Here is a 13,180-nt window from a genome sequence, read left to right on the forward strand (position 1 = left end):
ATGTTTCACTCCGTCTCGAATCGCGCTCGCGGAAAGCGCTTGAGAAACAGTGTCTCTTCCGTGGCTCGATACACTTTCAACTCGTTTTTTTTAGTCTCGAGCAAGACTGTACGACATTCACATTACATGATTTGACTGATTTTTACGTAGAAAGGGCGACAGCGCACCGCATTAAAATAAATTATCACTGATGCTTTCAAAACAGCTGGCCAAATTCAAAAACAAAATTAAATCTTTGAGAGCAAGGGGGCCCCCTGGTGTTTCGGGGGCCCTATGCAGCTTGCTTATTTTGCGTATAGGGAGGATTGGCTCTGGTTGTATTTAACCCAGCATTTTTTAGAGTGCAAATGTTTTGACCCAGCATTTGTGTTACTACAAATTGCTGGGTCAAAAGAACCCAATCGCTGGGTTTGTCCATATTTTACCCAACGCTGGGTTGTATTTAACCCATCATTTTTTAGAGTGCAAATGTGTGTCTACTGAGCAACACATTTCTATCATATCATGTGATCGTGTGCCCAGCAGTGAGCCGTTATCCGTCGTATCAAATGAAAATTAGCATGAAGTGCTTTCAAACCCGCGCTCACTTGTCTTTCTCTCTGTTTGTCTGTAGTTTTCCTGTGCCCAGGGCTCTTACGCGGCGTTTATCAGAGCGAGCATCTATTCGAGTCGGACCACCAGTCGGGAGCTTGGTGCAAAGACCCCCTCCAGGCCTCAGATAAGATCTATTACATGCCCTGGACGCCGTATCGCACGGACACCCTCACCGAATACTCCAGCAAAGAGGATTTCATCGCAGGACGACCCACCACGACCTACAAGCTCCCCCATCGGGTCGACGGCACCGGGTTCGTCGTCTACGACGGCGCGCTGTTCTTCAACAAGGAGCGAACTAGGAATATCGTCAAGTTTGATTTGCGCACTCGCATCAAGAGCGGCGAGGCTATCATCGCTAGCGCAAACTACCACGACACTTCGCCGTATCGCTGGGGAGGCAAGTCGGATATCGATTTGGCGGTGGACGAGAACGGTCTTTGGGTGATTTACGCCACGGAGCAAAACAACGGACGGATCGTGATCAGCCAGCTCAACCCGTATACGTTACGTGTGGAGGGAACTTGGGATACGGCCTACGACAAACGCTCCGCTTCCAACTCCTTCATGATCTGTGGGATCCTGTATGTCGTCAAGACCGTCTACGAAGACGACGATAGCGAAGCCACCGGGAATAAAATCGACTACATCTACAACACGGAGCTGAGCAAAGACGGCTATCTGGACATCCCCTTCCCGAACTCGTACCAGTACATCGCTGCCGTGGATTACAATCCCAGAGACAATCTGCTCTATGTGTGGAATAACTACCATGTCGTCAAGTATACGCTGGATTTTGGAGTCCTGGATAACAGACTAGGTAAGAGCTGGAGCATTTATTTGCACAAGTTTTAAACTGTGATCTGTGAATCGCACAAAAAAACGTGTTTCAAAAGGAAAATGGTAAGAAAGATCCTATGAATTCAACATTGTTCAAGTTTTGTGCCGTTTAGCTCATGCCTGATTATCTGTTTGCTGGTGTACTCTTAGAAGTTGATACAATCATAGTTCACAGCTTTAACGTAAACGTAACAATACTTTAATTTTTAGATTACATTTTAATCAAGTAAAAAAAAAGTTTAACTAAATTATACATGGAGATATGGTTCAATGACATGTTTTTCCCCTATTTTTATATTGTATTAAAATTATTTATTATTGTTTTTATTATTATTATAAACAACAACAACAATAATAATCATAACAATACATTGTTATGAATTAATAATAATAAAAAATTTAACATTTAACTAAAGCAATAAAACCCTTCCATTTATGTCATTCCTCAAAAGGAAATACATCAGTGCGAGAAACACAACGCTGCACTCATCAAGTGATTTCATGGGGTCTTAGGCCCTGTCCACACGAACGCGGTTATGTTTAAAACTGCAGCTTTTTCTACGCGGTTAGACCATTCGTCCACACGCAAACACAGCACCAGTTCACTGAAACCGAGCATTTTTGAAAACGCCTGCCAGGGTGAAGATTTTCAAAAACTCCAGTTGCAGTGTTATCGTGTAGACAGCGAAACCGGAGTTTTTGGCTTGTGACGTCGGCACCTGCGCTGTTATCTCCGCCTACAGGAGACTTTTTCAGGCTTCTGATTGGCCAACATGGATTTAGGGTTGAGATTATATCGCCACCTGTTGGTTTGGCATGCTCTTGACAGTGCTTCATAGCTTGCGTTTGCGTTTTCATGTGGACGGAGATTTTTTTAAAAACGGAAGAAGGAAAAACTCAGTTTATAAAAATACCCATGTACGTGTGAACATGGCCTTAGAAGAAAATTAAGCCTATTTTTAGGACTATCGTTATTTTGAAATAATACATGAAAGTTAAGCATATTTCGCACCTAACTTCTCATTACTTTGTGAATGTGAAAAAAAAAACATGTGAAATAATAATTTTAAATACATAACATTACATTTTTACTTTTTTTATTTATTAATTTGTGCCACTTCATTAATTTATGTTGATTTCTAAATAAATCCATCATTTAGTTTTACTGTATTTAAATAAAAATGTGACTATTATAGAAAACAACAACAATAAGTATCACCATAATTAGAAATGAAAAAAAAACAATAAAATACATATTTTGGTGGAAATGTATATGTATATATATAAAAATTTTGAATAGAATGTAATAATAATAATAATAAAATAAAAAACATTCAAAATAAATAAATAAATAATTAATTAATTAAATTGTCTTACAAATAACCTTTATTTCTGTTACGCAAAATATGATCTTGTATTTCTTACAATTTTAGGGTGAAATATGACATGTTTTAAAGAGATTCACTGTGGCCTCCTTAAAACTACTAATAACATTTTGGTGAATGCGTGGGTGGAGCTGCTGGTGGGAATGTTGTGGTTGTGAAAATGGAAACTTTGCCTTTTGATTTAGTGAAATGAGTTGTTTGGTGTCTGCGGGCGGCACACAGATCTTATTCAGTGCTGTTTGCTTGAGTTAGTGGTCGGACCAGAAACTGTGGAATGCTCTCTTTAATTGGAAAAGCATCGAGTGAAGTTTGTGGAGGGGAAGTTCATGGCTGCTTACTGAAAGTCGGAATGTCGTCGACTGGACCGGCGCTAATTACAGAGCGAATGTTTCTCAAATGTGTGACATTCCTTTCGCTATTTAATTAAAAGCCTTTTGAAGAAAGAAAACTTTCATAAACATCTTCACTAACACTGTTGGAAAAACACTGTTTCTGCCGCACAGTAATATGCAGGAGTCGTATTGGGTTCATCACTAGGAGAAAATAATAATTTAATTGCTTTCCAACATTTTTTCACGGTCGCACTCATTGCCAGCCAAAGTATAGAGTTTTCCGCTGCAAAGCTGTTATTACTATTATATCATATACTATTCTAATTATTTTATTATATACAACTATATATTAAATATATTTTAAAATGTATTCAATTTTAAATAAAGACACATTTTTATATAGTTTTTTAAATGTTTACATATTTTTTTTTAACAATAATAAAAAATATAAATTATAAATATTTTTTTATTTCATATTTATATCTTGTATACCTGTAAAAGTTATTTAAAAGATTTAAAAGATAATAAACCCTTCCATGTATATCAATTGAACTTAATTGATTTTGGCCATGTACAAAAAGTAAATATTGCATTTTATCCAACTATATTATATTAAAATGTATTACATTTTAAATAATAATGCAAAAATGTTAATTATTTTAAATCAAATTCACTTAGTATTTTTATTTTTTTTTTACATTTCATTGCAAAAATAAATACATTTTTAAAACAAAAATCTAATCTTTTATAACTGTAAAACAGGGAGTTCAAAATCTAATTGTGAGAATAAGTAGTAGTGATATTTGATATTTGTATTGGCCAGCAAGCTCTAACAAGAAGAGTATTCTCTTAATGAAAGCTTCGTTTTCATTGACAGACAAATCTGTGTTCAAAGTCACAATTATGTATCCCTGATGACAGCAGCGGTTTGGACGGCATGCATTTAATTTTATTTTCCTGTTTGTACTTGATCTGTAAGATAAAGTTTTGGGCACAGTTGAATGGAAGTGTTTTTGACAGAGAGGTAACAGCTGCGGCCACTTCACATTTACAATCTCAGCCTGTCACGAGCCGTCAGCTTGCCAACTGCTGCTCTTCACCACTGCTTTCAGACAGAAATTGCAAATGCTACTTGTTTTTTTTTTTTTTTTTTATATTAGGCAGCATATAGTTTATAGCCTATTGGACAGTGTTCAGCATCCAAATACGCTAGTATTATAATCTAAACGCATTAGTGTTGCCATTAGTGTGAACTGTCATCTTCTACGGTCAGTTTTCTGTGGAGCAATAGTTTGAAGTGAATATTGCTGAGCAAGTTAGTTACACTGTTTACAACATTTTACCTGAGTAATAGTACATCCAGTTTAATGCCGCAGACATGCTTGCAATGCATTTTTACCCTTGCATAGAGGATGTTTCTGTTGTGTGTAGCATTGCATAATGGTATGTATAATATGAGGTGAAGTTGCTCTTATTAAGTGATAGTGTGATTTGAGACACTACATGCATTTATAGAGTCAGGAAATGACCCACTCAGAGCTTTCTTAAATCACACATGCAGGGAGAGCAGTGTGTGTGTGTGTGTGTGTGTGTGAGCGAGCGCTTGTTTCTCCTGGAATTAATCTTTATCTGAAGGTGACTCTTTGATGTGGTTCTGTTCATCACATTCTTTTGCTGTTTCAAAACCTAGTGAGCATACATACAGTATGCATAAACACTAACTCAGAGCTTTCTTAAATCACACATGCAGGGAGAGCAGTGTGTGTGTGTGTGTGTGAGCGAGCGCTTGTTTCTCCTGGAATTAATCTTAATCTGAAGGTGACTCTTTGATGTGGTTCTGTTCATCACATTCTTTTGCTGTTTCAAAACCTAGTGAGCATACATACAGTATGCATAAACACTCCCCAAATGCAAAGCTGCTTAATGAGATGTAAGGATTTTTAAGATTTTATAAGGTTTAGCCTTGGTGACATAATTAAACAAAATGACACAAGCAACAGTGTTGTTTTTCTGGATATCAGCACGACTATAAATACCTGTGACTGCATCACAGACATGCTGATATTCAGAACAACAACAAACTTGCTAGTGTGATATTCCTGTACAATAACAATAAGTTAAAATTGAGTAACTTACATTTTAGGCAAAGTGTTGCAGTGAAAATAGTTCCTAACAAAGGTCTCAGGTTTCATTCCTGTGTTTCATTCCTGAATAAATAAGTATTTAATGGAACTGGTTGAGTAAACGATTCAATGACTCACTCATAAATCATTCCTCTAACTTAAATAGGAAAACATGATGTCTGATGATCTTATTTAAATGCAGAGTAATTAATCTACAGTTTTCACAAAAATGTAAATAATGACAGTTTTCTGTTGACACCTACTGGCATATCAGCGCAACTTCAGAAAGAGTCACTGGAAAATTCCCACTCCTAATGCACAGACTGACAGTCTGACTGGGGCAAACAGAGTGACACAAACAGTGAAAAGTCCCAGTGCATCCAAAAGCAGCCAAAAAGGGGGCGTGAGCCACTTCCGAGTCATAAAATAGCAAATGAGACACCCTACAGTCTAGTGTTTTTCAACTCCAGTCCTCGGGACCCACATTCCAGAATGTTTTAGATGTAAGTTGAATCTGGTGAGTGTTTTAATTAGTGAGACATCTAAAACATTCTGGTAGTGCCCAAGACTGGAGCAGAGAAACAGTCAGCAATGCCCATCACAAGGCCACAAGTATGCCATTTAGCACAGGGCCTATAAATAAATGTTTTTTTTTTTAATGCAATAATGAAAGCTACTGGCAAAAAAAAAAAATCTAAAAAATCAAATGAGAAACATTACTGAGAAAAAAATGGATACATTTTGGTAATGATAATTTGTAATGTTTTAAAAATTACGTCGCAATGCAAAAGATCGCAAAGGCTTCTGTTGATTTTCAGGTGAAATATGGCTTGGATAGGATCTCGACTCACCTATATAACTCATATAGCATTGTACATTTATTTTTAGGTCCTCTATATGTTTTAGGTCTCAGGCAGCATTTGGTTGGAGACTGGTTTTATCACTGCACACAGCTCCATTACTCACTGCTGAAAATCCCCTGGCTTGCAGTCACAAGTGTGTCGCACTTTATCACTCCCCTCCCCGAGTACCCTTTCCAGCTTTAGTTCCTCTATAGAGGCAGTCAAGAGAGAGACATACACTGTGCTTACAACATCTGTCCCTATGCCCTGCTCCACTGGCCTTGTGTGTGTGTGTGTGTGTTTTTTCACTCTTGTCTCATGTGTTTTTGTGTAACAGAAGCTTTAGGGAATCTCTAAAAAATAATCATGATATAACATAATTATTTTAGAATGTCCAAAATCAGTGTAAGATGACATAATAGAATGACAGATTAACAAATTCAGCATGGAATCACCAAAAATCAGAATCAGACAACATAATCTGCATGAACGCCCCAAAATCTACATCAGATAACATGTGAATTATCAATCTCCAAAATGAGCATCAGACAACAGAAATCATAAATTGCCATAAAATCAAGGGTCATGAAACCAGTGTCTAATTATGAAATCATCATCAGTTTTGTAACTCTTTATCTTAAAAATGCAAAATCGTCAGCCTCATGTTTCAAATCTGGAATGGAATCTTCAAAATCAGCATCAGACAGCAACAACGAAATCTGCATCAGATAGCAGAATCGATGTGGAGTCTTTTAAATCAACTCTAAACACCATCAGGTTGACATGGCATATTTAAGTAAGGGTATCAGATAACAAAATCAGCATGAATGCTTCAAACTCAGTATTAGATAACATGGACATTATAATCTCCAAAATCAGCATCAGATTACAGAATCACGTTGAATTGCTCAAATTCAGCATCAGACAACAACAAATCTGCATCAGAAAATAGAATAAATATTGAATCTTCAAAATCAGCTTTGGTTATCAAAATCACCATTACATCTCTGAACTCAGCATCAAATAGCATAATTAGCATGGAGATGTAATTTAAAATCTAAATCAGCATCAGATAACATGAACAAAATGAACCTCTAAAATCAGCATCTGATAAAAGGATAACCAAATTGCTTCAAAATCTGCATCAGATAATAGATTTGCCTTGAAATGACCAAAATCAGCATCAGAGAACAAAGTTATTACCGGGTCATACAATCAATGCCTGATTATGACATCATATTCAGATCTGCAACTCAGATTCATAATGCAAAATCATCAGCCTCACATTACAAAACTGGAATATAATCTTCAAAAAATAATAATTTAAAAAGATCTGCATAAATCAGCACAGAATCTCCAAAATCAGCATTCGATAACAACAACATATCTGCACCAGATAACATAATCAGTGTGAAATCTTTAATATCAGCATCAGTTAGCAGAATCAACATTAAATCTCTGAACTCAACATCAGATAGTAGAATCAGCATGAAAAAAATCTAAATCAGTAACAGATAACATAAACAGTATATAGTAGTTCTCCAAAATCAGCATCAGATAACAGAATACCCAAGAATGCTTCAAAATCTGCATCAGATAACAGAATCACACTGATTTTTCTAAATTCAGCATGAGATAATATAATTACCTTGAAATCTCTAAAAATCAGCATCAGAGAACGAAGTTAGCACAGAAATCAGCATCAGATCTGCATTTGATTTCACAATACAAAATCATCAGCCTAAAATGCCAAAAATGGAATATAATCATCAAAACCAGCATCAGAAAACAACAAAATTAGCATCAGATAATAAAAATTAGAATGTAGCCTCCAAAATAATCACACACAGCAGAATCACCTTGAAATCAGCATTAGATAACACGACTGACATTAGTAAAGAAAACCCCACATGAGGTGCAGAACGTTTTCTCTGGTCTTTATATGTTACAGGTGATAGTTTCACACCAAAATAAACATGGCATTCTGTATATGAACATCTAATGACATTTCTCTTGAAATGGATGTTTATTTTTGTGCCACACGAAATCGAATTATGCTTTAGTTATGAATTCTCAAAACAGTGAACGTTATTGAACACGGCCTTGTTTTTCTTCAGGCTCCTATGAAACTTAACATGTCTGAGGCGTCCGTCTTGAGCTGTCGTGATGGATAATTCCGTGTGAGATACTGATCTCCCGTTCTGACCTGCTGTGTGGAATAGCAGCTCTCTTCCTTATAGCTTTTGCATTTGCTGATATTCAGAACATGTGTGGGAACGTCAAACGCAGTGATGTTTGGAGCTGGTGGGGGGGATGCTTGTTGGCGAGCCATACCGGTGCGCTCTGCTCTACAGGGCCCATTTAGGCAGACGGTAATTGACCTAATCTGGCTCATATGAAGAGTAGAATTATGTTTAGCTGTGACCTCAGACGAGCACTGCCTTGTGCTATGACTACTAGAGATCTTTTTACTCTCTCTGGCATTCGGTATAATAAAACACACAGAGTCAAGACCTGCAGACTCCTGCAATTCCCTCACAAAACAGGCTGCAGAAGTTGAATAATAAAGCTTACGTCCAGAGGATTTGGGATTTGATCTATTAAATGTGTTCAGATGCATTCATCTATCTCCTATTATGTTTAAGTTTGGCATGAAACAGTAATTTTATTATTTTTTGAATGCATTTTATTGAACAAGACAAACGCATAAGGGCAGGACCTGATTTCATTCGTTCTGGAAAGGATGAAAAAAAAAGTTGGTCAAGACAAACTTTCCTAGACAGGAAGTTTGATGTAGTTTAAAAAGCTTGAACTTTGAAGGCTTTCAGGTCGTTATATGGTTGCTAGCATGCTCTGGGTGGTTGCTAGGTCATTGGGTGTTCTGAGTGGTTGCTAAATGGTTGCTATGTGGTTTCTTGGGTGTTCTGTTTGGTTGATAGGTGGCTGCTAGGGTATTCTGGGTGGTTGCTGGTGTGTTATCGGTGGTTGTTATGTGGCTGCTAGGGTGTTCTGGGGGTTGCTAGGATGTTCTGAGTGGTTGCTAAGTGTGGTGCCTAATGTGCTCTGGGTGGTTCCTAGGTGGTTGCTGTGTTGTTGATGGGGTGTTCTGGGTGGTTGCTAGTGTGTTATGGCTTCTGTATTATTCCTGGAGCATTCCGTTTGGTTTCTAGGTGGTTGCAATGTGATTGTTATGGTGTAATGAGTGGTTGCAAGGTGATTTCTATGTGGTTGCTTCTCACTGGTTGCTATGTGATTGCTACGGTGTTCTGAACGTTTGCTGGTATTTTATGAGTGGTTGCTTTGTTATTTCTTGCGTGTTCTGTTTGGTTTCTTGGTGCTTGCTGTTTGTTAGGTGCTTTCTTGCTGGTGTATTATTGGTGGTAGTTATGTGGTTGCTATGGTGTTCTGGGGGTTGCTAAGTTGTTGCTAAGATGTTTTGTGTTGCTGCTAATGTGTACTGGGTGGCTCCTGGTGATGTTGCTGGGGTGTTCTGGGTTGTTGCCAGTGTGTTATGGTTACTATGCTATTTGTGGAGTGTTCTGTTTGGTTTCTAGGTGGTTGCTATGCGATTTCTAGGGTGTTCTGATTGTTTGTTATGTGGTTGCCTGTATGTTATGGGTGGTATGTTATTTCTGGGGTGTTCTGTTTGGTTGCTCAGGTGTTCTTAGTGGTTGCTAGTGTGCTCAGGATGGTTGCTAGTGTGTTATCGGTGGTTGTTATGTGGTTGCTAGGGTGTTATGAGGGATTGCTAGTGGTTGCTAGTTTGTTTGCTAGGGTTTTCCAAGTAGCTGCTATGCAGTTCCTTAGGTGTACGGGTGGTTGCTAAGTTGCTATGACGTTGCTAGGGTGTTTTGAATGGTTGCTAGTGTGTTGTGGGTTATTGCTGGTGTTATCAGTGGTTACTATGTGGTTGCTAGATTGTTGATATGTGGTTGCTAAGTGTGGATGCTAGTATGTTCTTGGTGGTTTGTAGGTGGTTGCTGTGTTGTTGTTGTTGGTGTGTTATGGTTACTATGCTATTTGTGGAGTGTTATGCGGTTTCTAGGGTGTTCTGGATGACTACTAGGTGGTTGCTAGTGTGTTCTGAATGGTTGCAAGGTGGTAGTTATGTGGTTGCTTCTGGCTGGTTGCTATGTGGTTGCTGTGCAATTGTAAGGGTGTTTTGGGGGATTGTTAGGTGGTTGCCATGTAGTTGCTAGGGTTTTCCGAGTAGCTGCTGTGCAAGTGTTTGGGTGATTGCTGAAAAGTTGCTATGAAGTTGCTACTAGGGTGTTCCAGGTGGTTGCAAGGGTGTTGCTATGCAGTTTCCAGGGTGTTCTGGATGGTTACTAGGTGGTTGCTAGTGTGTTCTGAATGGTTGCAAGATGGTAGCCATGCGGTTGCTTCTGGCTGGTTGCTATGTGGTTGCTGTGCGATTGTAAGGGTGTTTTGGGGGATTGTTAGGTGGTTGCCATGTAGTTGCTAGGGTTTTTCGAGTAGCTGCTATGCAAGTGTTCGGGTGATTGCTGAAAAGTTGCAATGAAGTTGCCACTAGGGTGTTCCAGGTGGTTGCTAGGGTGTTGCTATGCAGTTTCTAGGGTGTTCTGGATGGTTGCTAAGGTGTTCTGGGTGATTGTTAGGTAGTTTCTTTGTGATTTCTAGGGTGTTATGGGTGGTTGCTAGATAGAGAGACACAAAGAAAGACAATTGCTTTAATAACAAAGTGTAAATATTGGTATTTTTAAAAACTAACAGCCGGTGAAAGTGTGAGTTTTGTCCCATGTTAAGAATCAGAGAGCTGACTCTGGCATTCAACAATTCTCTCAAAACCATACATCAAAAACAAGTGTGTGTGTGTGTGTGTGTGCAGTAGCATCACCAGGCATGATGTGAACAGTGAAAAGGGTCCAAATGTTAATTAAGAATGACTGTGAGTGAGCAGTGATAGAGATGCTTCATCTTTCTGCCAGACATGAATGAGTCGAGCCAGTTCTCACTCGCACTGATAAGACACCAGAATAGAGAGACAATTCAAAGTAATGAGCTCTTTCTGACAGCCAGAGAAACTTCTCTTCATTTTCTTTGGTGCTGAGAAGACGAACGAGAGATAATTATGACAAGAAGAGCACTTCAAATTAAGTGTAATAGCACACCGGCTAAAACGCGGAGCGTTGCAGCGGAACGCCGTCGCGTCTGCCGTCAATCCTGATAATTGACATAATGTTTTAAAAACGTTTCTTGCGTGGATTGGAAATTACAGACAGATTTACAGATTGACCGGTTGAGTTAATTGAGTTGGATTTTCTCCCGTCGATCACCTGATTCATGTGCAGCTTTGGTCAGTCCGTCTTCATCTGCACCACAGGAAACAGTCGTGTTTGTTTACAAGACACTGATACAAGATACACATAATCACTAGCAACTAGGGTTGCTAGGCAGTTGCTAGGGTGTTCTGGATGGTTGCTATAGGGTGTTATGGGTGATTGCAAGGATTTAGTGAAAGATTTTAACATGTAGCACTGGGGCCGTGATGAAATTACACTAGTGCAGTAAATTAAAATGATTTCTATTAAAATCAGACTTTTAGGCTCACAGCAGTGTGTACTATTATAAATGATCTTCATTCATTTTAAGCAGCCTATTGAAATTATAATCAGTTGAAATTTAACAAATTAAATTGATTGAAATTTAACAAAAGATTATGCATGATCATACTGTATATAATGATTAATATCAGTGTCATCTTTAGTCGTCGCAGATATCAGGAAACATCAAGCGTGTGCTGAAGTGTGCTTGAGGTGTCATCTGGTCGTGGTCAGGAGGTTTTGGGAGGAATCGGGCGGGATCTAGTAAGCATTTTCCACCCTCAGTGCTTGGTGAAGCGTCTCTGTGCATTTGTGTTTAATGACGCAGAGCTGCTGGAAGCTGAGCTCGTGGCTGTCATTGATTCACACGCTGCGCATGTTTATTACAGAGCCTCAGGATGAGCGTGTTTGCATGTGTGATTGCTTGTGTGTGGCTGTTTTGTCCTCAGCAATTGGCTTGTGTTAGCCTATAACATTGGCAAAAAAACAAAAACAATTATTATTATAATTATTATTATTAATATTATTATTATTACTATTATAATGTATTTTATTAAGTATTACTATTATAATGTATTAATATGTATTGTTTATAATAATAATAATAATAATAATAATAATTGAATTTATTGCATTCTTCTGGGAATGCAGACATTATTAAAAACTCAGATGTGTCTGTTAACTTATAGATACTACTTAGAAAATACAGATTGTTTCAAATTTAAAACAGATATGAAATATCATGCATAATGTGGGTGGATTGCACCACATCTTTGACTTGTTTAAAACTAATCAGCGTGTTAAAGACATATCTATAAAATGGCCGAGGCCAAAAATAGGAAGAAAAATTAATAATCAGGTTTGATTTGCTTTTTTATAAGTATAGAAGCCCTCTGGGCATGACTTATTAAAGTTTTAATAGAGAATTAACTCATGCAGCAGGTGATGCTGAACTTTTAATTGCTCATCAAAGAATTAAGAGTTTCTAGGTGTAGAGTTTGTGAAATTAATAAACATAATATTAATAATCAAAAACTGAGCGTATTGAGTTACAGTTTGGCTGTTCACGGACCATTGTCGTACCGTTTGGTGAATCAGTTTGTCATGGCTGTTATTGTGGGATCATCGATGTCTCTAAATGGTGTGTTAAACCGACACCAGGCTGTGGTTGGCAGGTTTGCATGTCGGTCAGGTGTCTCTTCCTCTCTGAATGGGCAGTTCTTTGCTAATAGACCGCGGGAGACTCTCTTACCAGAGAAGTTAGCACTAGCGCTGCTGGCCGTACGCGGTTAGTTCATGAAAATGACAGGAAATGTCATTTTCTGTAATGTAAACAATTATAGATTGGAGTCGATGTTCTACCCGCACAAACACAAAACCATCACATCACCCTACAGCACAAGAACCTGTGTGTGTGTGTGTGTGTGTGTGTGTGTGTGTCTGTGTGTGTGTGTGTGTGTTTGTGTGTGTGTGTGTGTGTGTGTGTGTGTGTGTGTGTGT

General features: G+C 38.2%; 1 protein-coding gene across 1 annotated transcript in view; it reads left to right on the plus strand.

The window, feature by feature from the left end:
- Window positions 1-13,180, plus strand: part of LOC107749000 (adhesion G protein-coupled receptor L3) — a 170,676-nt gene that overhangs the window by 61,373 nt on the left and 96,123 nt on the right. Inside the window, exon 3 of the mRNA XM_016564038.1 lies at window positions 614-1,414. Within this exon, the coding sequence (XP_016419524.1) occupies window positions 614-1,414 (801 nt within the window). The remainder of the gene's footprint in view (window positions 1-613; window positions 1,415-13,180) is intronic.

The sequence above is a fragment of the Sinocyclocheilus rhinocerous genome, unplaced genomic scaffold, assembly GCF_001515625.1.
Source record: "Sinocyclocheilus rhinocerous isolate Xijiao unplaced genomic scaffold, SAMN03320098_v1.1 scaffold680, whole genome shotgun sequence".
NCBI classification, from domain to species: Eukaryota; Metazoa; Chordata; class Actinopteri; order Cypriniformes; family Cyprinidae; genus Sinocyclocheilus; species Sinocyclocheilus rhinocerous.